General features: G+C 41.6%; 1 protein-coding gene across 1 annotated transcript; it reads left to right on the plus strand.

Annotated features, from left to right (window-relative positions):
* The first annotated feature begins 2,846 nt into the window (after positions 1 to 2,846).
* Positions 2,847 to 24,622, plus strand: nuak1b (NUAK family, SNF1-like kinase, 1b). Its single transcript, XM_034684699.1, has 7 exons — positions 2,847 to 4,061; positions 10,211 to 10,331; positions 15,572 to 15,723; positions 16,780 to 16,845; positions 17,986 to 18,105; positions 19,615 to 19,747; positions 20,254 to 24,622. Exons 1-7 carry the CDS (start codon positions 3,753 to 3,755, stop codon positions 21,345 to 21,347), a joined length of 1,995 nt encoding a protein of 664 aa, XP_034540590.1. The 5' UTR covers positions 2,847 to 3,752; the 3' UTR covers positions 21,348 to 24,622.
* The last annotated feature ends 1,710 nt before the right edge of the window (positions 24,623 to 26,332 follow it).

Here is a 26,332-nt window from a genome sequence, read left to right on the forward strand (position 1 = left end):
TCTGATTTGAATGAAATGACTGATTGGCCAACCTGCCTGTACACACTCTACAACTGCCACACATTTAACAGATACACAACATTTATGTTCCTTGCTCATTTTGCCCATGAATGGACTCTTCCATCGGCTGAAGCCGGTGATCTAGTTGCATAAGAATGACAAAGATTCGTAGTTAACAACGACAACAATGCTCTGTGGTCCTTTCCCAAACCTCTTTCTTGGACCTGTCCTGCCCTGGGAGTGAGTCAGACCGTGCACAACTTTCGTGGGGACGTGGCTTTCACATTTCTCTGGTTGGATAATTTTAGAATCTGACTTTTTTACTCTTAACTGGGGTTTTGCCCATTATTACGACTCAAGTAAACAAAGTTATTTGTTCAGGTAAGAGGGTAAATGTGTTTTTTAAAGCTGTGGGTCTGTGGTATCCACTGCAGTCACGTGAAAAAGTGGGATTTATTAGGTAATCCCCAAGATTTGTCTCCATTCTCTAAAAATGGGATCCAGATGTGAATAGACATTCATACTCAATGATAAATTCAGATAAAACACAGGAAGTGTGGGAACACTGATGGAAAATAGAGCCAATATTATTTGGTATCCATTATCCATCACACTGGGATGAATACACAACATTTGCAGTGTGTATGTAACATACCAAAATAAAACTTCAGTCATTGAAACATTTTACACTTTCCTCAATTGAGAGGGACCAATTGTTGGACATTTCTCCAACTGCAATCCACTGGCTGTTGTTTGACAAGGACAGTTATGTTTTTTAAAGTCAGTATGAAACGTATTCCCAGCTGGTGGTCAGAGAGCACATACCCTCATGCATAATCGTTTGGTTGTTTTGAGCACAAAAAGAATATCAGGTTTTTATTATATCTGAATATTGATCCAAACCTGAACTGGAAGAGACTTAGAGGCTACATTAACGTGTTTAACTTAGTAGTTTCAGGGATTTTATGTGAGGTAGGATGCCCATGTGGCATGATCCTCTGACAGAGGCCCCCTTGCAAACTTCTTGAATTCCTGATACATTACAATTGCAAATAACAAAAGTAAACAATTACTTCTTGATATATTTCCTTATCTCTCTAGCAATTAATAGTCATGTAAATTCTTCATTTAATTCTGTCTTTTTAATAACAGTCTTTTATGATTTCTCAACAGTAACAGTGAACATAGTTCTTGGTATTTGTCTTTCTTTACATTCATTTATTACATTTGATTTGTCTTTCTGCTGTTATAAACAGTCTTTGTTACTCCTTCAAATTTAACAGGAGTAGTAAGAATGAAGAGTGAACTTTTTTATTTTATTACCCCCTCTCTCCTCCAAGAGTGCCCCCTAGGGAAAGGATCACTGTGAACCCTGTGCCTTTTTGTGCTTCCTCAATGCTGTAACACAATGTAAACTCACACCCAGGGACACCAATATTACGCCATCGCCGGATCAGTACAAAAGTACAAAGACATGATGACTACAGAGCTTTTTAAATACACTGTTGCAGACTTGCAGTAGAATAGAGGCCAATTAGTACAATGACAGATAGTCCACCAGAGTCTGTGGTTCGAGTCGCATCCATGGCAATGATCCTTTCTTCAAAGCATCCATCTGTTATCAAGACAAATGAAAAGTTGCATTGTGAAGACCAGTCAGAATCTAGTAGTGTAAGCAACCAATTCCCAGAGACTGGTTACTTTTAGTCTTAAATTGAAGAGTCTTATAAATCAAACCAGAACTCTAATGACCTAATGAGGGAAAAGCACTAAAAGTGGTGCCACTAGACCGGCCTGCCCCTCTTTGTATCAAGCGTGCTTTGCACATTGAAGCAGTCACAATTATATAAATCTAAATATTAGACATAAATCTTAATGCTAAATATAATGTTAGATATAAATCTAAATGCTAAATATAAATATTTAGCTCTCTTTACATTTTATACTGATATGTTGGTTGCACTGGTGAATAGGAGGCGCTCCTTTGTGCCCACTGCCATCAGACTGTTGAACAGTAACGGAGGCCACAGACTGCACCACGCTGACCACTGACCCCTCCCACCATCCCAGCATTGTCTGTCACACTCCATCATCTCATCCCAAACTGACTCTCTTGACTGCTGCTGGCATTATAATGCAGAATATACTGTATTATAATTATCTTTGCCATACTATATTATGTTATATTACATTATTATTGTAACTACAACTCACGGTCATATTACATACCCATATTTATTTTTATTTATTGCTTAATCTGTCATTACCAACCATAATCCCACCATGTCAACCTGTCACTACAGTAACATTTTTTTAATACTGCCTGTAATTACTTCTATTTAATTTAAATTCCATTGTAACATTGTGTATATCTGAACTGTATTCTAGCTTCATTTATCTATTTTTGTTTTTACTTACCTTTTTTTATTTTATTTTTATTTCATCTTACTTATTGAAACTTCTTCTTGATTGTACTTATGTCTGGGTTGCTGTAACAACTGAATTGAAGTGTTGGTTTCAGTCTGTTTTTCAGCTGGTGAAAAACTCCTCATAGTGCCTTTAACACGGCCATGTAATAAAAGTAAATGTGTGGATCAGTATTTTACAAAGATGGGTGACGGGGAGGATTAGAGGGTAAAAGGTGGGGTGGGGGAGCTATACCTCCCATACACATGATTCATAGCTACGCCCCTGCTCAGCGGCAGTCATATCACAGATGAGAGAGAGGGGGGGAAGAAAAAAGCACAAAGAGAGAGTAGGCAAGAGAAAAGACAGCAAAGAAGGAGGAGGAGGTCTGCTTTAACTCCGCCTTGGTCTCGGATCCTCTCGCAACCCTTCTTCACAGCCTCTCACGTTGAGGATAGAGAGAGAAAGGGGAGAAACAAGAAGAAGGGCACACGAGGAAGAAAAAGGAAGGGGAGTAGCAAAACGACCATGGCAATATCCGAAACCTCTCAGCTTGAGATAGTGTCCGATCACAGCACACCTCCACCACCACCGCCGAGCACTGCACGGAGCATGCAGCCGCACAATAAACAGAGTCCAGATGAATGAGGAGCTACCTACCTGGGCCGTGGACAAAATGAGGGTCATCTTCATCCAGAACGCCGGTTTCGTCGCAGCTTTCTCGCCTTTTAGATGTGAGTCGGTGATGTTGGCAGCGTTTAGGACGACAGATAGTGTGAGCGAGCCAGTATTATCCACAGCTAGATCATGCCAGTCAATGGAGGTGTGAGGGGATATTATCTAGTATTTCTTATTCTTTCATTGGGATACAACTTGCACGTTCATTATAGCCAATCTATCATCTTTAAATCGAAGGTGTCTCCAGCTTTAGGCTTGGATATCTGAATATTTCATTACAATATTTGAACTAGCCTATAATTATTATTATTATTATTGTGTTATCCAGTGATATATGATTATGTATCAAGTAATTTTAAATCCATAATGTCATTTAAGACTTTTTGTGCTTCATCCATAATGGATTGATTATATATCATTAATACCATGATAAGGTAGAAGTAGAGATCTGTTCACTTTGATCAAATCCTTTTGATCAACAAGACAATCTGGAAATGTTAGTTTCCACATAGAACAATATGACTAGTAGGTTACGCGTTATTCCTTGTAATTTATTTATTTATTAATACTATTATTAGACCTATAAGTATTATATTATCGATTTCCTTAAGGTAGCTAGTTTGACATATTTAACAGTGGGAAGATTGTTTATACACTTCTCCAGTGAGATGGAAACCGCTTATTTATCGCCCCACCGGGGGGCATCGCGTCCCGGGGCCCAGAGAGGTCAAACTACCGCGGGTAAACCGGCTGCTGGGGGAGATCTCTCTCCTCCACCTCAGACTCCAGCTCCACCCCTGCCTGCCGGTAGCTCACCTGAGGGAACACCGGCAAGCAGTGATGGACGGAGAAACTCGGGCGTGAAGAAACACCACCATAAACACAACCTGAAACACCGCTACGAGCTGCTGGAGACCCTGGGAAGAGGCACGTATGGCAAAGTGAAGAAGGCCATAGAGCGGCACTCCGGCAGAGAGGTAAGAGACCATTATAAAACTACCATGCAGTTCCAGACTCTTACTATGCATTAATTTTGTATATGCACCAATAGCAATATCAGTCCCAAAATAAGTGTGTTGTGGCTGTTGGAGGAGTGTGCACGTCCTTCCCCTGGGAATTCCCCCAGTGCTCTAAAGGGCCCATGGGGCCAAGCAGTTGTGGCTGCACACGCCTGGTCCTATGAGGGGCTTCACGACCGGATGTCAGAGTGCAAATCCAGACACGGACTGACTGACTGACTGATGTGACTTCTAGTTAAGCATCATGGAAAACACCTACCTCTCCCTGAGAAACTTCTGGGTCTTAGTCATATTTTTGTTTTTATTTCAGTTTGTATTCCACTGTGTGTGTGTGTGTGTGTGTGTGTGTGTGTGTGTGTGTGTGTGTGTGTGTGTGTGTGTGTGTTTGTGTGTTTGTGTGTGTTGTTAATGGGTCACCCCACTACTTTACGTTTCTTCATAGTAAAAAGAGAGAAAACACTGTGTGTCTTTGCTATTTTTACCCCTGTATCTGCTGTTGTGTCCCAGTAGGTAGTACATGTCTCCTAACAGTTTCACGTGTGGCAAAATCTGACCCCTGTGAGTCCGTTCTGGCAGGACATGAGGAACTTTCCATGCACAGAGAATGCAAGGGGAAACTTAGTATAGGTCAACAATGCCCCCACCCTCACCAAAATGCTTTCATAGCTCCTGGTAAATGCATGCTTGATAGGGGGGGGGACCATAAACCCTCTGGTAAGGGCTTACTCTCTCTTGGCCTGTCCCACTTGGCTCCTTGTCCTCAGTCCTTCAGTATGTTTTCCTATTTATTATTGCCATGGCAGCAGCTCTAATGTGAAGTATTTTACTTTCACTTGCGTTGTAAAATTGCACAATGGACATTGACTGCAGGGTCAGAGTATCTTATTTCAACATGGATCAGTCTGACATGCTGCTTAAATTGCTGACTTGAGATGCCTTATTTGAGCCTTTGTTTTAGTAACAGCAGAATTTGACACACTGTCTACATTTCTATGTGTTTGTAAAGTTTGTAAAGCCATACATTTAGCGTATCTTGCTGATTCTGATGACTGAAATTTCCACCTCAAACTAGCAAAATATAGCCTTGAAAAAAAGATTTTTGTAGGTCAAATCTTGGTGGCCTCATGCCTTCCATTCTCCTGTAATCTGCTGTTATATTCTGAAAATAGCACTCCGACCTAAATTAGCATGTCAGTAAATGTGACTTCCTTGCACCACTGCGTTTTATGTGGGAGTTTGTATATCTAAGGAAAGTCCTTTGAGAATAAACTCCTCTGCACACAGACCAACCAACAGCAGAAAGCAGACAGAACGTGACTCCTGGCCACCTCACGGGCCACGTGTGTGTCTGGCACTGCATCGCTAGAGTTTACTTGACCTCTGACCTGAAGCCAGTCCCATGCGTCTGAATGGCAGATACGGCAGCATTGGGAGGCTGTTATGCAATCACCTCACGTCCTTGTACCATTTTTTCTTGGTTTGCTCCACAAATGAGAAGAGCAGAGAGGTCTAAGTGAGGGGACAGACTGAAGAAGTTCTGTGTGTGTGTGTGTGTGTGTGTGTGTGTGTGTGTGTGTGTGTGTGTGTGTGTGTGTGCACATATGTGGAGTAAACTGAAGGCACTCGAGTAAGATTGATTAGATGTGGGCACATTCAGCGTGTCAGCGAAAGTGGAACTGAGTGACTGCCTGGTCTAATCTGCAAAGCCATACGTTGTAGTATTTGGCAGCTCAGTGGAACATTATATGCCGTGCAATAGATCATAGAGATCACAGAGGGGAAATGTGACACATGCACAAGCTTGAGTGTTTGTGGAAGATGTGTTTCATGTTTGTATTGTGGTGAGAAAGATAGAAAGAGGCTGTCTTTATGTAGTCTGTGCCATCTCGATGATTAGAGTGAAAAGGTTGTGGTGACAGCAGGGCCTAAAACGGGCAGTGACACATGAAAGGCCATCCACAGCAGGAAATGAGATTGGAGGGGAAGGTTAATATCCTGTGTGGGGAATCCATCGTACACAGGGAGGGGAGCATTTAGCACAGATACACACAGGGGAAGCCCACTACCATAACAAGAGAGGGGCAGCCTTTGTTAAAGGGGTTAGGGAGTCATATTAATATGAGCTTAAAGCACCAGATTACATCATTCCCCAACAATGGATTCACTGGAGGGGTACGTGAAAGGGGGAAAACACCGACATTCCTCTGCTATATACTGCTGTTGATGAAGTATTACACTTCTTGGATGTGATTGGACAGTTCTCTGGAAAAGTTATCTTGTTCTCTCTGTCTTTCTCCCTCTAACTGAGTCAAACACACACAGTCAATGATCGTGATCTGTAAACTCAGGGAAGAGCAAGCTTGCAATGAATACTTCATCAATTTTAATGGCCTGAGAAAGCGCTGGAAGATGTCAGGCTCCAGTGAAGCGAAACATGGACTTTCACTTCAAATGGGCTATTTTACAAACAGGGTTGGTTTAAGGGGGCAACCAGACAACGCAGGGCCTCAGTACCTGGCAGGGGCCAACGTGGGCAGCAGAGCAGGGCCTGTTTACCGTGAGTGACAGTAATAGGGATCCACTTAAGGACAAGCAAAGCTGTGTCATCCAGCCAGGCCAGCTGGCAAGTGGCTGATCTGCAGTCCTGTTTAATGATCCACATCGAGGTCAGTGCGGGGGAACATGAGGAGATACATACAAGATACCTGGCTTTTTCTCAAGCCCAATGTGGGGGAGCTGGTCCGTTAGCATACAGTGAGAATCAGGATCAAAGCTGTGTAAGATTGATAACCAGCATTTAAGGAGTAAAGGCAACTTTGGTTCAGTGGGGACAGTTCCACAGAGAAAGTTTACTTGCTTATTTGTATGAATTCTCTAGACTGTTTCTCAGTTTTTGCCTAAACAAATGAATTCCTGAATTACTTCCCCTGCTGAATCCAGGAACGTGACTCACATTCTGGCCTGCTGGTAAACACAGAAGTAAAAAAAGTAACTCACATTTTTTGGGGATCAGTGGTAAAATGTTAATGAATCTGATGAGGTAAAGGAAAACATCAGTGTTAAGACACAAACAACTTTTAACCAATTATGAGCCCAGCATGTACACCCCCTTGGACCCCATCTTGTTTATTATGGTGTCATTTCTTTAAATTCTATGTAATCAAGGCATGCTCTGGAAGGGGAACTATTCCGGTTTGGGGTTATTTTTATTGATGTACACGGTAATTAGCCTGGCACTTGCTACTGCCTGTGGTTTCTCCTGCATGAAATAAAGCTGGGCTCCTCAGAGCACCACTGTTAAGCTAGGAGAGGACAAAAGTTTAAACTAACAGAATCCAGAGTGAACAGACTCTATACAGGCCTGATCAAAGCAAACTCAAGACTTGATCCAGAATGTTTAGGCTACAATTATAGCGACATGTGCTAGACAGTGCACTCCTCATTGGTTCATTTGAAGACGGACGCTAACCTCTCTTTTGAAGAGTTTTGAAAGCATGCAGTTTCAGCTGCATTCCAAAAGCAGTGATGAAAAAAGCAGGCACGTCAGCAAGACAAGGAAACTGAATCACATCCTGCTCTTTTCCTGATTCCTCCATAAAACTCCCAGCGGGTCAGCTATCTCAAGCATTGCCCATTAGGTGTTCTAAATTAGCATGACCAAAATAAGAGACCGGGTAGTGATTTAGTATCGTCTCAAGGCTCACTGACAGGGAAGGAAACACGGCTGTGAAAGTTAATATCGACATCTGATTTATGCAGGAGCACTCTGACCTCTGTGCCTCCTCCACTTCCTCATGAAGGCATGAAAATTTAACACCTTGCTCACCTTTTTTATGAGGCCTTTGGTCTTCTGGCTGCTAGGATGGGCATTTATCATGTTGGCCATACAGTTGTTCCATCACTGAAATATCTCACCAACTACAGAATGGGTTACCCTAGAATCCTGAACAGACATTCATGGTATCCAAAGGATGAACCCTGCTGCTATTCATTATCCATATAGGGTGAAGGGCTACATGTTTCTCTTTTGTACCACTCATGAAATTTCCACCAACCCTCCATCAATTAGCAAACCAAAACACTTCTGCTAAAAAATGTTCATTGTTATTATTTTTTTTGCCCTAGCAATGACCTTTAACTGTTCCATTTAATCATGCTAACACACCCATACCTAAGATGAAAATGCTCAGCTTAACATCTAATAATTGTCAAAATCAGCATGTTAGTACCACGTATTTTTAGCATCTGTTCAAATTATATAGCTATGCGTTGTCTTTTTCAACAACAGCTTCACCCTTACTAAAAAAACTAATTGTGTGTTGAATATCCGCATACTAATATAGGCAGAAAAGGTAGTGAATAAGCTAAACATACCCATCTGAATACCTTCATTGTCATTACCATAGACCGTAAAAAAATGGACGTCCGATCACTTGGCTGGAAGTGAGGCTTCCACAAAAGCTTCTCCCCCTAGTGGCTGGCTGCAGTATAGGTCAAAGACTCCGGCTCCCCCATTCATTTGAATGGGGCTGTGGTCAAACTTTAAAAAAATAAATACACGTAGTACGAATGTTTCTTACATCCCTATGCTGTGGTGATATATAGTTATTATTTGACTGTTTTGTGTTGAAGGCTTTTTTTTTTCCAGAAAAGTTTATTTTTCGTTGGTTATCAGAGGTTAAAAAAACAGGGTTTTACATCCGGGTTTGCTTTGATTGACAGCTGCTGTAGAGAGAAACTCCTTAGTATGCTGTTGGTATGCTGTAGGGCGGAGCTCGTTACCGTGGAAACACACAAATTCCCTACTATGCAGACTGGCTGCAGAAATTTACAAGATGTCAGCGTTCTGGAACAGACTATTTTGGCTTCAAAATCGTACAATAGGAAAAGGCGGAAGGACGCTATCCATTTTATACACAGTCTCTGGTCATTACATGCATGATCACCTTTTTGCTAGCATGTGTTATATGCTAACACACACTTAAATAACATAGTAAATATGGTAAATATAACCTGTTAGACATCATCCTGGCCAATATTAGCTCAATAGCACCTCTCTGCACTAGCATGGCTGCAGAGCCTCATGTGATAACAACTGCTGCATCCAAATGGACTGTTGTCATGGCAACACTATGTTTCACCTTGTAAACCTGACACCTGATTCCTGCTTGTACAAAATGGTTGGGGGCTTAGATCAGAGGCACGGCCCAAACACACTGACTAATACCTGGTTAAATGTTGGCGTGTTAACACACTGAGTGAACAGATGCTAATAATACCTTCCATGATTGTTATCATCAGCATGTCATCTCTGTGGCAGCATGGCTGTAAAGCCTTATTCTATATTCTATCAACATATGCATGCAGATAGATTGCAGCCATGAAAACCATGTGTGTGAATCAAGTGTCTAAATACTGTCATCAGGATGAAGTTTGGGGGTCAGATCAGAGACCCAGCCTGAACACTGACTAATACCTGGTTGCATTTGGTCAAGGCTCTGAAGGGAATCAACAACAGCCTCCATAAAGACTTCATGTGTCCAGTTGCTTTTGTCTAAGGACGCATCTACGTTGTGCTTCATATGGAGAAGAAGCTGAGTAAATTGCACAGTTGAAGACACGGATGATGCCATCCTTGTTTGATTCATTCAGCCATGCACCTGGTGATGAGGTCTAAGGTTGTTACACAGACCCTGCAGGGCCTTTAGGGGTCAGGGTGAATGAGGTATACAGTTTATTTTGGAGAGAGATGTATTAGAGTTGGCTCACATGATTGAACTGAGCCAGACATCACATGGTGTACAGTATGTACTCTGTGTGTACCAGGAGCCATGTACATTTTAAAGTTCACAGATAAGATAATGAATGTGACATCAATGTGTTGTTGTTTAGTCTCAGTTTACTTTGGCCATTTCTCTTTCCTAATTAAAGGAGCATATCTGTGTAATACGTTTAAGCTGTAATACGTTTAAGCTGTAATAGAAGGTACAGTGTGTTTTAGATATCCTCACATGATGCCTTGCTGTCTCTTACTTTGAAATGTATACATTTTAAGCTGTTATAAGTCATGTGATCAAAGTTTGGTTTGTCTTTCTTTTTTTTTTAAGGTGGCTATCAAGTCCATTCGGAAGGAGAAGATCAAAGATGACCAGGACATGGTTCACATCCGCCGGGAGATTGAGATCATGTCATCCCTCCGCCACCCACACATCATTTCAATATATGAAGGTGAGGGTATGCTTCATGTCAGCACACACACAACACATCAAAACACATTATCCACATAAACAAAACTACACATCCTGGCTGAGCGGCAGTATTGTCATGCTATGACATGCAGATGTCACAATAAGACCTTGACTACAGCTCTGGGATGTTATTAATCTTCTCTGCTCTGTCGGTCTGCATGGCCCAGTAAAAGTCTGGATGGCTTTGACGTTGTGTCTGGATCTCTCGGAGTGTGTGTGTTCGCACGTGTGCATTGGAAGTTTGTGTGTGTAAGAGCGATGGTATTCTAAGGGATTGCCTCTCCCACATCTGAGGGGTCTCATCTCTTGTCTTCTCTGGGCTTGATCTTAGGGCCAGACATCTGCTGATACTTAAAAACAACTGCAGCTGGGAACCAGACTGTACTTAGATATATATATATATATGTGTGTGTGTGTGTGTGTGTGTTGGTGTGTGTGTCTAATATATTTGCTCTTACATACTTGTGTCTATGTATAAGCATAGGAAGACTGTGGATTGACCTAAATCACCACAAGGCATGCACCCTGTCTGACCTGGCCCAGTGCAATGAAAAGAAAGGAAAGGCCTTAAACCTTCCCTGGAGCAAGGATCGCATATTTCTACTCTGGGAAGAGACCCTCTTAATATCAAAGCTTTCAAGTCAAGCTTAAATGGCTTGCATATTTACCTCTATGTTTTGATACGAGCCCTTTTAAATCACCTTAACTTCTCTCTAAGAAAATTTCAGGTTGAACAATTCCCATTGAATTCTTTCAACGTTTTGCTTTCAATTAATCATCCTTTATAATGTCGTCTGGGCCTACATGCGGGCAATTAAAGTCACAAGGCGCTGCAGTGTGAGTTGGTTTCATATGATTTGTGGCTCATGACTATTTTTATGCCTGTGTCAACAAAGCAACAGTCTCAATGCCCTTTTCAGTGAAACTGCCTGGCACAATGGCAGCCAGACTATGTGCCACTGCCCAAACTGGCTTACCCACTGTCCTTTGTTCTGAGTCAAAGTCCTCAGGTTATCAGCAATGTGTATATGTGACAAACAGCACTATTTGTCATGGGAACGTGCCAGTAGTCAGCTGGAGGGCTGAAGTTTAATGGGTCTTGTGGGGGAATGATTAAAAGAACACCCAGTTTTATAAACTCCAAGCAGGCTGTATAGTGTTTCTACATGTGCAGTTCCCCTTTATAAGCAGCCTAATTCACCAACAATCGCATCCAGACTCATTGCCCTGACTTTTTCTCCTCAAACCCAGCGTTTACTGTTGTGGCCTGGCCTCCGCCCAGCCTCCCTTTAGAGATATATAGGAGGCCCCGAGATTTGTGTATCCGGCAACACCCTCTTCAACAGCCCCTGCTAACTGCTTTGTGTGAAGCAAAGCTGAACCAGATGTGAGTGTGAAGATTGATTTTTACCACTCCTTCATATTCTGCATTCATCAGCATGCTGTGAGGGGCATTTGAAAGCGGATTTCGCTCTTTGCTCCTCGGGCATAACTGAATTCCCCCGTTCCAGCTTTGTGAAGACATCTCGAAGAATCGAATGTATGACTGACGCTGTAAAGCCAAGGCTGAAAAACTGACACAACTTAAAGGAATAGTTGGCATTTTAGGAAACACACTTATTTTCACTTTAATACCACTCACGTCACAGTGAATAAGAGTCTACAGCCAGCAGCTGGTACGTTAAGTCAGACTTTATGGAGTCCACGCTCCCAGCCAAGACACAATCTGCTGCTGGAAGTGTCATATTTACCACACAGATGTGAGAATGGTATCTTTCCTCTCATCTCCCTGTCAGCAAAAAAAAACGAGTGAGTGTGTTTCCAAAATGTTGACCTTTTCCTTTATGGGGGGAAAAAAGGAAATAAAGAGATATAAAGCTAGAACAGACATAAAATCATTAATCCTGCTGTGAGTGAAGGGCCAACATTTTTACTGTGTTCATTATGCTGCATTCTCTAAAGGTGACATAAGCCTGGATGGTAAGTGAAGCTTTGAGGAGCTTTTATTTTGGTAGTTGGGTTCAGTTATGTAAGAGCAATTGAAGACAAAACCTGCTGAGGTAATCAACATAAAAACCCAGGAATAAAAATGTGTGGTTTTAACGCTGGCCTGTATTAATTGTACTCCTCTTTTTTGTTTTTTTTGTAGAGCACATTTTATACTGAGGTAAACTTGATGTCAGTACGAGAAGACAGGAAACAGAAAAATAATTACAACAGACAAATGAAAATAAAACATTAAAATAACCTTGCACCAACCAATACAACCCTCACATATATACCTTAATACATACAGGTCTTATTGTTCCTGAATTATCTTAACCACAGCACACAGGGCTACATGTGGCACAATACACACACATAAAGACACACTAACTGCAGAAGGCAACACAGAAAGCAATGTTTAAAAGTGCTTTTGTAGGCCATAAAGTTTCGTATCATATTGCAGTAGCATTCTGCCTCATGTCCTCTATGCATGCTTGCAACAGTGGTCTATCATCAGTGCAGGCAGTGGGACAATAGGTGCTAATTACTCAGATGTGAGGGCCTGACCTTCGAACAAAAGCCCCAATGAGTGACAGTGAGCCTGTAGCGGTGGCTGCCGTACCCACCGGTCTGTAACAAACCCGGTTATGTAAGCCAGGTAATTACTTCACCACCAGGGGTCAAAGGTAAATCAGAGTGCAAGCTGAGAATTGGCTCTGCAAGAAAAACCCCATCGCGGATCACTGTGAATATCACCCCAGGTCCCCCACTCTGTCCACCAATCAGAGGGCTGGAATGTGTGTGTTTCTTCCTAAGCAGCCAGACAGACACGATCAGTGAGCATTACCATCACTCAGTAACTGTGTGGGGATTAGTCCTCTAAAAGGTTGGGAGGGAGTAGAGTGTGACAAACTATGAAGGTGCTCACTCAAGGGTGCAGAAAGCAGAGGCCCTCACCCCCGGTGACCCCGCTGTGTGGGAAAATCAACCCAGAGCAACGTGGCGGAGTGTGTTGTTGTCATGTCCTCGGATTTTCTTCTCTGTCTTTCTCTTCCCGCACATAACCATTTTCATTCCCTTCATGCCAGGGCGCTGGGAGGGAAACATGTTGCCAAATCAAAATTATACAGGCTACGTACAAACACAGAATGATACGTTTGGTGACTGCAGATGGTTAGCAACCATTTTCTCCAGTCACCAGATGTGCAAAAGCCACATTTTTTTTTCTTTTCAAAAATCTTTTTGTTTAACACATTTTCACATTTATACAACAAAAGCACAACAAATATATAAACAAATAATTAGAATGAACTGAAATGAAAAGGACACATCTCTGGGGGCACATAAGCTTCAGAAAAATCTTGATAAATAGCATCAGATGTCCATTATTTCCACAATCAGGACACCACAAAGTAGCATCCTCTTCTACTTTTACAATGGAGAGTCATTTCCCATTTGTTGGGAAATGTTTGCAGCCAAGTTTTTCATCATGATTTCCTCGACTGTGTCTGTCCTTTCTCTAAGGTTTGGGTGGTCAAGTTTGTACCACTTCAGCGTTGTGCTTTTTAAACAGCAATTAAAATTATTTTTACACAAATAACAGACTTAATTTATCATCACAGATTACATATCCCCGAACTCAACTTTTATTCCCTCAAAATGTTTGAATTTTCAGTCATGTCCCAAAAAAATATAGGAGTGATTGGTAGCCTGCATTTTCTCCAGCTCTTCTGTTATCACACGTGTATGAAACTTTTAATTCTGTAGTCTCTTTGAAAGCTTTCAGATATGGCCAGATTAGTTTCCTATATTTCCTCTTCTTTCAGTGCAGTAAACATTACTTGTCTCCCATTATTATTAGGGATGCACCGATCCTATCCTGGTATCGGATATCGGCTAGATCGGGCTCAAAAAGCTAGATCGGATATCGGTGACAAAAGGCCGATATATAGTGCCGATCCATATGTCAGATCTATTCATCTCAGTTCTATGCTTTTCTGTGTTTACACTTTACCATGTGCATCTCCTACGTCATCAGCGTCAGACGGTTTGTCCATTTTTGCTCAGTGGAGCATGATGGAGGATAACTACAGAGGCTCTGCAGATTAGGTGCATGCTTCTTTTGCTAGCAACTCCGCCGGAAACTTGCAACATGTGCAGCGGCAATGTTTCGACGGATGGCAATCGCGCTGAAAAATATAATGGGAGCCCAAAGGAAGAAGTTTACGACAGCTGTAGCCTATTGCAAAGCAGCAAGAGACCTTCTATTAATGGATTCAAAGTGTGAAAAAACAGACAGGTTATTGGATTTAATTGTTCCAGATCCTTGAAATAAAGGGATTCCAGCCTCTGGTTTAGCACTTGGAACCCAGGTACAGTTCACCATCAAGTCAGAAAAGCCTGAAGTTGCCAAAACATGATTCTATCCTCACATTAAGGAATAGAGATTGTTAAATGAATACCAGGATCGGATCAGCTAGTATCTGTATCTGCAGATACCAAAGCCCAGGTATCAATATCGGTATCGGGACCTAAAAAGTAGGATCGGTGCATCCCTAATTAGTATTCTTACACTGAAACGCCACAGACGGTTGAGCTTCTCTCTAAATGACAGGAGGATGATCTCGCCTGTTCTTTCTGGGAGGATTTAGGAGTTCAATTCTGCTGTGACAAGAGGAAATTGCAGTGTTTCAACATAAACTGTTGTACAATGTGATATGTCCTAATCACATGCACACTTGTTTTGGTGGACAAGAATGTTGCAGTGTGTTGAGAAATTTGTTGACATGGTGCAAGGTTGGTGTGATGTTTTGAGGACTGTAGCTTGACTCCTCGGCGTATCCTCTCTCTCTCTGCAAAGCTCTCTATCCTCACTTTAGCTCCTGGCTTCTCTCTGTTTTTACTGCTCTGCTGGTCTCAGAGGAGTGGGCTTGATTGAGTTAACAGCCCCTCCCTGCAATGTTGTGAGAGAGCCAGACACATGAGGTGGGGTTTGTGGTGATGTAACCTTGGGAGAAGTGTAAAGATGTTATGTGCTTCTCTGGAATTTGGATTCCTGCTCCAAAACTCAATGCGTGTGTGTGCCTTATGCATTACAATGTCTGTTTGTGATTTTGACATGATAGAATTAATCTGGACTGCCTTTAGCAAGTTGTCCTCCTATCTTGCTTGCTTGATGTATTTCCTTGAAAGTAGATATTAATTGACTCCAACTGTTTTCTTATCATTTCTCAGTGTTTGAGAACAAGGACAAGATCGTGATTGTGATGGAGTACGCCAGCAAGGGCGAGCTGTATGACTATATCAGCGAGCGGCGGCGCCTGAGCGAGCGGGAGACGAGACACTTCTTCAGACAGATAGTCTCTGCTGTGCACCACTGTCACAAGGTAAGACGAAAACAAGCTTCTCATTGAGGAAAACATGCACTTTTTTCTGTCTTGGTTACCTTATTTCCCTCTTTGCCTCCCACATGCACATTTATACTTTGTTTTCCTGGCGTGCTTATTGTAACACTCGCCGTCCAGCTTTTTAGTCAGCCATACAGCCGGTTAATCTACAGGCCCTACACGGTATGCTTTTCTTGGCGCGCTAGCCTTAGGGAGTCATCTGTTTCTGAGTGAAGATGGAACACAGGCCAGTTTAATTCAGGCTTACGCTCCGATTACAGTGCACCAAACAGACCCCTGCATTAATGTCCTGTCCTCATTTGTTGACAGTGAAAGCTGTCCCGAGATACCCCCAAAGATTTCTCCCCTGAGATCTAGCTCACACACATGCCAACCTACTGGTCCAAGACTTGCTTACACCCATCAAAACCCTCCTAAGGTCTGTAGGCCTGTTTGAATGGGCTCCCCTCTAGTCTTACTCCCAGCTGGGTATAGATATGATGTCATGGTCCTGAGATAGGAGAGTCCCAGACAGTCATGAGTGATGATTCATCACCACCAAGCACAGCCTCGCGCCGGGTGGGGTGATGTGAGTCACTGACACAATAAGCAAGAAACCATTTTGCCCTTGTTTCTGTTGATCAGAGCTATTTGAACAAAAGCTCCCTTCAAAACAATAACCAACACATCCGCCTGCAGAGCACATGTTAACTCTGAGGTTCTTTTTTTTTCAAACCCAGGAATTGTTTTTTAATCCCAAGATGTTGTGAAAACATCATTCATACAGGGCGGTAATTACAGACTCATGTTTATGTGACACATGCAAGTTGAATTTAAAAAGAAAATCACAGCAGATGTCAGCATAAAGACGCCAGAGGGGACAAGAGCAATTAAAGAGAAGTACACCAACAGGCTGCGCTGATTTCCCCCGAGAGCCACAGGCTCGCTTTGTCAGAAGTAAATCATCTCCTATACCAGTCAACTGTTTTTTCTTCTCTCATGAAAAATGCATTTATTGATTAATTAATCATTACTTTGTTTGATGTTGCCTTTTAGAACGGGGTGGTGCACAGGGATCTGAAACTGGAAAATGTGCTACTGGATGAAAACTGTAATATTAAGGTGAGTTTGCCCTGGGATCCGGGATGTATGGAAGCTCTTTAAAAAAATAAAAAAATAACTGAATTATATTTTCAAAAATGGATGACAAATCCTTACTATGAGATGAAAAGGGAAACTATGAGATAAAAAAGAGAAATTAAGAGATGGTTGAAATTAAAAGAAAAGTTGAAGTTGTGATATATTAAATCATAATTTATAAATAAAACATCTGAATTATGAGCTTAAAACAGAAATTACAAGATTAAAAACCATAATTATGAGAAAGAAAATCATAACTATGAAACAAAAAAGCAGAATATAAGTCTGGGTCATCTTCATTTTTATTATTTTTATCTCATATTTCTGTCTGTGTATCTCAGGTTCAACTTTTTATTTCATCATTTTGACTCTCATCTCATTATTAAGACTTTCTGCCTTATATTCAGTGAGTTCTTATACTATAGTTATGTCTGCTTATCTCATAATTATGACATTTATCTCATAACAATGAATATGTTTCTAACAACAATGGCTTTTAATGATATAATAATAACTTTTTATATCAGAGTTTTGACTTTCACTCATAATCATGACTATTTATCTCCTAATTATCTTTTTCTTCTCAAAGTTTTGCTTTTTTATTGCAGTCTTTTTTTGCATTTGTCTCAGAATTATAACTTAATGTGAATTTTGAAATCATCTTTTTTTCTACCTGTTAAAACCAGCTTCCAAAGTGATTGGTAAATTTCAAACTTTCAGATTCAAGATCTTTACTTATCACATGCTCATACAGTCGGGTAGTGATATGCAGTGTCAAGCACACGCAATAAAAACTCCTAAAATCTAAAAGATGAATATAGAATGTAAAAATATAAAAATGTAGAATGTCACGTTTCAAAGTGAAACTTAAGTGTGTGTGTGTGTGCATCATTTATACTGTGGCCAATGTCTCCATTACCAAAAGTCATAGGTTAACCTCACTGATAGAGTTGATGTGACAATATTTACAAAAATACAAACAGATTTGAACACAATCTTAGTGGTGCAGTCTGGACACAGCAGGGCCATCTTCATCACCACAGGTCTTTAACACCTGAACTTAAAATGACCAACAACCGCATGTACGCACTGTTAATCTTACTCGTGCCTTTGTTTCCACAGATTGCTGATTTCGGGTTGTCCAATCTTTACCACAAGGACAAGCTGCTGCAAACCTTCTGTGGCAGCCCGCTTTACGCTTCACCAGAGATCGTCAATGGGAGACCGTACCGAGGCCCAGAGGTGAGGCCCGGTCAACCAAACAATGACAATGACTTACAAACGCAGCTGTTCTCTAGTAAACTTAATACCCGGGACATCATTATCTTTTTATGTAACCACCTTCATCCTTATTGTCCTCTCTAGCTGTTAAGTTCAATGTGAACCTCCCAGATCTCTCACCTTGTTCAGCTTTCATCATTATTATCTCACTAGTGATTATCATACTCAAAGAAGTGGACAGGCTTGATTTTCTCTTTCTTTGATGGGATTACTATTAGGCAGCAGTCAAAGGGGGGTCTTTCTTGTTGCAGCTCCTCAGTGGGTCAGCTCAGATACTGTCTGCATCCCTCCCAGATCCTCCCCTTCCTCCCATGTGTTGATTCTTTGAAGTGAGGAACTGGAGAATAGTTTTCGCTCACTTTCTCTTCATCTTAATGGGATTAGAATGAGCCTTCACAGCCTTTGAAAAAACAACCTCATGGTCAGAGTGAAATAGTTCTGGTGTAAGAAAGAGTGAAAATGTCTCTCTGAAGCCACTCGTCTGGCAATTTCAGAGTCATTCCGATGGGCGTTGTCTCTAAAATCGCATCAGTTACATAAAACAAAGCAACAGAGGGAGAAAAAAACATGCATTTTTAGATTTTCAAGTCCAACCGTTCAATTTAGCATAATTCACTATAATTTCCTCCAGAGTGCTAAAAACTACAGCAGTCCGATTGCGATCGAAATTACAGAACCTCTTTCGGGTGAGGCCACAAATTGCAGCAAACACATGCAACAAAAATAGAACACAACAATAGTTCGTGCCCTGTCTCGCCCTCCAAACATTCCTGGTGTTGGTCAGGATCCTTAAGAGGAAGTACACTAGCTCTTTAACTGGCCCGATCTGATTTCCTCTTCCTAGACTGTCTCAAAACTTCAGCCACCACCACCATTAGAAAAAAAAATCTCATCCTCTCATAACTATAAACACACACATCACATTTCCCTCCCCGTCACATTCACACAAACAAGCATGCAGAGATGCTGAATGGTGACCTGTCTCCAGCGAGTCCTCAGGGGCCGGGATATCTCGCCTCTGCCATCTCGGCTGGACTCATTACCCTCCTCCATTTCCCACCATTTCCCACGTCGCTCTGCACCTCCTTGTGCCCCAGACACAAAGTCTTATGTAACCGCTTACTTAGGAAGCCACATTGCATTAGGGTTGGTGGTCAGAAAGTGCTTGCTTCTGCCTGACAGAGCAGGAAAGAGTGGAGGGAGGGGAATTATCTCAGAGGAAATAAGCCATTCCCCACAAGCAGGCAGGCATTTGTCATAATTTCTATGAAGGAGCACGGCAGCGTTACAAACTCTTAAACAGAGATGTTCTCTTCAGATGGTAGTATGAAAAGTGTCATTGATGCAAAGTTCATTCATTGTAATGCCATGAATCACTCATGACACACAGCTTGGATTACATTCTTTCTGTGCAAACTGTGTCTCTTATAAGATGGTCATTTCTTTAACGGGCAATTTTTTTTCCCTCAGGTGGACAGTTGGGCTCTGGGGGTGCTGCTGTATACCCTGGTCTATGGGACCATGCCATTTGATGGGGGCGACCACAGGAACCTCATTCGCCAGATTAGCAACGGCGAGTACAAAGAGCCTACTCAGTCCTCAGGTACCTTCAATTTTTATTTCTTATAGTTGTATCATACCTTGAAAATCCTCCTGACCTCACTGACCTTTATAAAAAAATATGTCATAACCTGAACTCTTACAAATCCAGTTAAGCTGTACTGCAGACAGTCAGTAAGGTACAACATCTGAAGCCATCAAACCTTGACTTTTCATCTATAAATGCTACAGGACTCACTTCTTTATATAAATTCCATGAATACCTGTAAGTCTGTGAAAAGTTGGTACATAAACTGTTAAATGGGAGAAACATCAGAGCAGTCTCGATGTACACATAAAGCAGAATCTGCTCCATCCATTATGAATGATGCCGGATGCTGACATGTCTGGAGATCATGAAGAAAGTCATGAATATCATCAAGCAACAAATCTGTTCTCACTGTTCTTTTGTAACATGTCGACATCTTTTTCTTTGAGGATTAAAAATTCAGGTTCAGGAACTGAAGTGAAAAACGTACCAAAGTAATTTCTTGTTTTGTCTCCTGCTAGACGCACGTGGACTGATTCGTTGGATGCTGATGGTGAACCCTGAGCGCAGGGCCACAGTGGAAGACATCGCCAACCACTGGTGGGTGAACTGGGGATGGAAGAACAGTGTGTGTGACTGCGAGACGCAACGTGACCACGGCGGCTCGCCCATGCTGGCCCGCTTCATCGACTGGCAGAACCGCACTGAGCCACGTGGTTCTGGAGCCAAGGCTGCTGTCATGCCCCAGCTGCTACGCCAGAGGCCCAAAAAGTCCAAGAAGGAGAATGTGGAGGCGGGACAGACCCACTGTGGAGCTGAGGACAAGCCGGGTCTGAAGAGACCTAAGGGGATCCTTAAGACCAGGGTGACTGATCAGCAGCAGTCTGCCAGTCTAGAAGAGTTGGAGTTGGGTCAGGTGGTGATGCCTAGAAGCGCTGAAGATGGGGAGGAGGCCTCAAGTCCAGATCAAGAGGAAGAGGAGCCAGCTCTTGGTGAAGGCTCGCCAGCTAAGATGGTGCCTACTCTACCAAAGAAAGGCATCTTGAAGAACAACCAGCAGCGGGAATCAGGGTACTACTCCTCGCCAGAGCGCAGCGAGTCCTCCGAGCTGTTAGGGGGCACCAGTATGTCATTACTAGCAACCTCACCGCCTAAAAGAGCAATGGGAAGAAAAGGCATCTTAAAGCGAAATGGCAAGTACTCCACCTACAGCGGGCCTCCGTCAGCAGCAGCAGTTGCAGGAGTCCTCGGCGAGCCTCCTCCCTCTACCGACTCCGGTCTGTCTCGCAGTCAGAGTCGGCCTTCCAGCATTGTTGGGGAGGACAGCTCCGTCCTGTCCCTGTCGCCCACCTCCTTAGGCGGGGCCGAGTGGCACCCCTCAACACCCCACCTCCGCCCGAACATCAGGGCCTGCGTCTCAGCGGAAAACCTTCTGCAGCTCGCCAACTTCAAGGGCTTCCAGGCAGCGCCGCCGCTCCAGGGACCCAAGTTCGGCCGTGGCCCCAGATCGAAAGGCTCCCCGACGGACAATGGCAGCTTCTCCTTGCTGGGAGACCTGGAGGACATGACTCAGGTGTACCAGCAAGCCCTGGACATCAGCAGCAACCTCACCTAACAGACTGGGGGCAGAGAGAGAAAGCAGAGGGGATTGAACATGACTGCGTGTGTGGATGTGTGTGCACAGATGTATTTCGATGGTTTTAACGACCAGTGTGTTACTGGGATTTACCTTTTGGGAGGTTGTGGTTTTCCATATGAGGCTGAAATCTTGTTGGAAATGATACGTCTACACACACTTGTACACACTAAGGTGCACTTCTCTGGTCAAAAGAAATTTAGTGAGAGAGAAGGATCTGGCATGAGAAATGCCACCCAGTCTGCTTTCTTGGCCCGCCCATAGACTTTGCTGTGTTCAACATGTTTACATATTCAGCAAGAAGGCAAGTTAGAATCACAAACGCAGCAACCAGAAACTGGTTGTATGCCACCAATCTTGAGTTTAAGTTTACAAAAGCACCTTAAAACTCACACAGAGCACATGCTTTTGTGATCTTTACTTCCTTCAAAAAAAAAAAGAAACAAACCAGGGTCTTGTTCCATAAATAACTGACGTTGCTGATTATTTATTAATATTTTTTTAGCTTTTAGTTTTAAGTGCAAAACTGGTGGGCGCTGGCTTGTTACTGGAAGAGTCCAAACTCTTTGTGTGGAACTGACATATATAATTATGTTACTCAGCGATAATGGGAAACATATACATACTCAACATATATAAGTCTGTCTGCGCTTGTAAAGCACGCAGGCAAATATACCTTCATAAATGCATATCTCCTATATATGTGTATGATACTTGGGAATATGTAGGAAGTGCCTTTTTGATTCATAATAAAAATTATGTATGTCATTTCCTTAAAGTGGAGGGAAAAGCCAGGCCAACCTGTCACCAGTTGTGCTTTTTTTTTCTGATGTTATTTGTGAATGTGGAGAGACCCAGGGCCTTGTGCACACAAGCTTTACATGTTTCAGGGGTCAAAGGTCAAGCTCAGACAGTAGAGATCAAACAGCCTTGTCTCTGCCCTCCTTTAAGAATCACACACAGACATCTCCTGGAAAAAAAGACCTCCTCTGTGTTCTTTGTCAGTATTTAAGCCCAGAGTTTGGTTTGTCAGCTGTTTAGGTGGCTTGGCTGAGCACAGATTTGCTGGCAGCACCCGAGGGTCTGGAGGGACTCACCTAGAGGGACACTTAGCGAAGGGAGATGGCGCAGACACCATCTCACAGTCCTGGAATGTGCCTGGCTCTCTTAATCTTGTTTTGTTTTTTTCTCATATTTTTGGAGGCTACCTGATAAAAACAGCCTGTTTAGTGAGACATTCAGTTGTGTCTATTGTTCTTTTTCTTTACCAAAGACATATAGTTGTTTTTTTTCATTGCCAGGCTCCTTAATATTCAACCCATACCCCTTCAAAAAGAGCTAAGTAAGGCGCTTTGTTAAAGCCTGCTGATGACACAGCGAATTCCTCAGACAAAGGGTGGAGACGTGTTGGTGCTAGAGATCTCTATCAGCACCAGCCAGACTCAGCACAGGTGGGATCTGTGGTGCGTGCTCAGCCCTCCAGCTGTGTATACTAGTCCATTATGTCAACCAAGCACAATTAGCCAACTATTGTTTTCATTTGACAGTAAAAGAGGGAGGGAGCATGTAGAGATTTATAGCTAGAGGGAGACAGAAAGTGTGTAAAAAAAAAGTGGTGCGTGGGAAGGTGTTGAGTTTAGAGAGGACTTTTCTGTCGCTTGCAGAAAAGGTCAAGGAGGTAGATTTGTGTTTTGAAGGAATTGTAATGTAGAGTAGTGAAAGTAAAGAAAGTGAGTAGAAAGAGTAGATGGAACGTTTTTATTTGGTACCAAAGATATGTGAAGCTTTGGAAAGGATGGGTCAGGGATAAAGAAAGTCTCTTATTGTTTTTTTTCTACAAAGTTAGAACCCCCATTGGTGAATGAAATCATCCCCACGTTGGCTTTACATCACGTTTGTTTATTTTCTCTTTTTTGGGCTTTTATTTGAGATGCTGGAGGCTGTTGATACAGCTTGTCTTGAGGGTCAGTCAGTATATGACACTTGAGTTCTGCATGGCCTTAGAAAGTGTGTTACACTTTTCAACTGCAGCGAAAAGGTGGGAGAACGGTGTCTGACATCATCCAAAATATCAAATGATGTGGATGGAAAAGCATGCAGGAGGTGACCCGGAGTAAAAAGATCACATGTTGAATGTTTTCAGTGGTTCTCTGGTGTGAAGGAAAAGGTCCTGGGTACTGGTTCAAATGAAAGACCCGCTGCGTATTATATTGCATTTAATTGCCTTTTTGTATTGCATTTTTATTGTCAACTGGATTTACAGTGAAAAAATTATACTATGTTAGTATTTTGTTTTATTATGCTTCTGTTTTTGATTTTCCAAAATATAAGAAACTTTATATTGCTTTATGTTATGGCAGAAAAATACTTCCTTCCTTGAAGTATTAGAAACCTTCAAATCTGATGTCTATACAGTAGGGAAACCCCATTTACAACTTCTCAATGGCAAAAACAACCTTAGTTAATTCACTAGAATAAGGCAGTATGCAAGAAAATGTACTAAAATACCAAAATCTGACATTAACAAAGATGCATTCCCACCATTTACTAAGCAGGGGAGATTCAAAATGGTAAGATAATTTGAAAATAAAGCGATGAAAAGAATCTAAAAGTTAAACTCTGCCCAACTGGAAACAAGTGGTGCAAATCTGTTAGAAGAAAGTCTAAACATAGGAAAACTTGACTGGATATTGTTATGACAATAATAATAATAATGATAATAATAATAATAATAAATTAGTATTATTATGTTATTTAAGTATTATTTTTCGTAATGGCTCATTACTTTTGTCGGCTATTGCCACAGTTGGTTTTCTTTTTTTGTCTGTTGGTGATCCTGGACTGCCAAGGTGGATTAAGCTGCGTGCCTTTGGTATTTTTTATGATTTTTTTTTCCTTTTTTTTTTTTTTTCTTTGATATTGAAAACTATTACCAATGTGTTTTATACTTTGTATTTATTGGTGATAAAGCCATTAAATTTGTTGTCAAAATACTCCCTGTCCACGCTTTGGTCTGCTCTGGACTGTGTGTTGTGTTCAGGACAAACTGCACAAAAACAAATCTCAGTTGTTTGTTCCAAATAGAGTGGTATCATCTCATTGTGAAAGCAGTGGCCAAGTGTGTTTTCAAGAGTAAAAAAACAGTAAGAGTTTTTCAAATCCTGTAAAATGTCTTAATTCATCCAGACGGGTGTATTTCTACTCAACACAATGCCTCTGTAGTACTGTATCAAATAAATGGATCTGGAAAGTTACATGAGTTTGTTTTCATGCTGTGCGTGGTCATTTGACTTCAAATTGCTCTTTAAGTTAAACTGTTGGGTCACACTGAAGTGTAATTACGCAGTTCAATGTACAGTATAAACATATGTACAACCAATTCCCAAAACATTGCTATGCTGTGTAAAATCTAGATAAAAACAGATATTAATGGTTTGCAAAACCCTTTTTTCAATTGAAACAGTTAAAAAAAAACATATTTAATGTTCAAACTGAAAAACTGAATTGTTTTATGATACATATATGCTCAATTTAAATGTAATGCTGGATACATGTTAAAAAAAACACTGAAAAAGTTTTGTAATGCTTAAAAAAGACACCTGGAGAACCATCTCCCAACTAACTAGGTTAATTTGCAACAGGATAGTCACGACTGGGTATAAAAAGGGCACCACAGAGAGCCCAAGTCTCTCCGAAGTAAAGATGGGGAGAGGTTAACCTCTCGGAGAGACTACATGAGCTAATAGTAAGATCATTACAAAATAATGTTGCTTAGCATAAAATTTAAAATAAATTGGGGATCAGCCACAGTACATAATGTTATTGATAGTTTTGGAGAATCTAAGAAATCTCTGTACAAAAGAGATAAGACCGAAAAAACAGTACTTGATAGCCATGGTCTCTGGGCCCTCAGGTGGCACTAGATTCAAAACAGACATGACTCTGTAGTGGATTTCACTGCAGGGGTTCAAAATTACTTCCACAATCCATTGCCTTCTATATTTAAGGAAGAAGAAGAAGAAGAAGAAGAAGAAGAAGAAGAAGAAGAAGAAGAAGAAGAATGGCTCTGTGGCAGAAGAGTCAGGTTGCTGGACTGGCCTGCCTGCAGTCCTGAATTGTCACCTATTGAAAATATTTGGCGCATCATGAAACAAACTACTTAAAACTTAAAAACCTAAAATCTTATAACATTGTATTTTTGCAATGTATGAGTGCAGAATAAAATACATATGGATGTATATTCTGAAACATTACGTTTATTTAGAAAACATTATTCATACTTTTTAAACTCTCATGCTGCAGATTTCCAGATTTGAAGCTCCACATTAATGGGAACAACCAACCATAAAATAAAACCAACAACTGAGTTATTAAAAGAAAACTTGGTTAAAAAGGTTAATCTGGAATAAGACAAATATCTCGCTTCACACCTCGACATGCTTTCTCAGCTTGGACAGCTGTTTTTTGTAGGCCACGAAGATGTTTGTGCACAGTAAACAGAGCAAACATTTAAAACCTCAAAAATGGACTTCAGATATGGCCATGAGTGCTCAGGTGGAGAATCACATCCTTCTCTAGTGTTGCCATAATTTCCAACACTGAATGAACTGCCTGATCTGAGTGTCGTTTGCTTTGTGTTTGCTCTAAGTGTGACATACAGGTACGGCAACACCACCTAGACAAACCTAGGTTTATTGTCTTTCATGTCCGGTTTTAGAAATTAAACGAAATTTCTTCTGATGACTTTGGAGCAAGAGCAGCGAGTGACAAGAACAATTTTTAGACACAGATACTCAAATAATGAACTCAAGTATAGCACTCAAGTAAATTAACTTTGCTACTGTCCACCTCTGCTTTCACTCTGCTAGCTTCCCTTTACTGCGTTTCCAGATTTCAAGTCTGATTCAGTGGAAATTTAGTGGTGCATTTGGATAAATAAATTTGAGTAGGTTGGAGTAGGACAA

The sequence above is a fragment of the Notolabrus celidotus genome, chromosome 6 (genome assembly GCF_009762535.1).
Source record: "Notolabrus celidotus isolate fNotCel1 chromosome 6, fNotCel1.pri, whole genome shotgun sequence".
NCBI classification, from domain to species: Eukaryota; Metazoa; Chordata; class Actinopteri; order Labriformes; family Labridae; genus Notolabrus; species Notolabrus celidotus.

What these genes read in the sequence shown, in the direction of transcription:
- nuak1b (XM_034684699.1), top strand. Translation starts at nt 3,753, where the DNA reads ATGGAAACCGCTTATTTATCGCCCCACCGGGGGGCATCGCGTCCCGGG. An exon ending in ATGAAAACTGTAATATTAAG is followed by an intron (nt 16,846 to 17,985) that starts GTGAGTTTGCCC and finishes TTGTTTCCACAG; the next exon opens with ATTGCTGATTTCGGGTTGTC. An exon ending in GACCGTACCGAGGCCCAGAG is followed by an intron (nt 18,106 to 19,614) that starts GTGAGGCCCGGT and finishes TTTTTCCCTCAG; the next exon opens with GTGGACAGTTGGGCTCTGGG.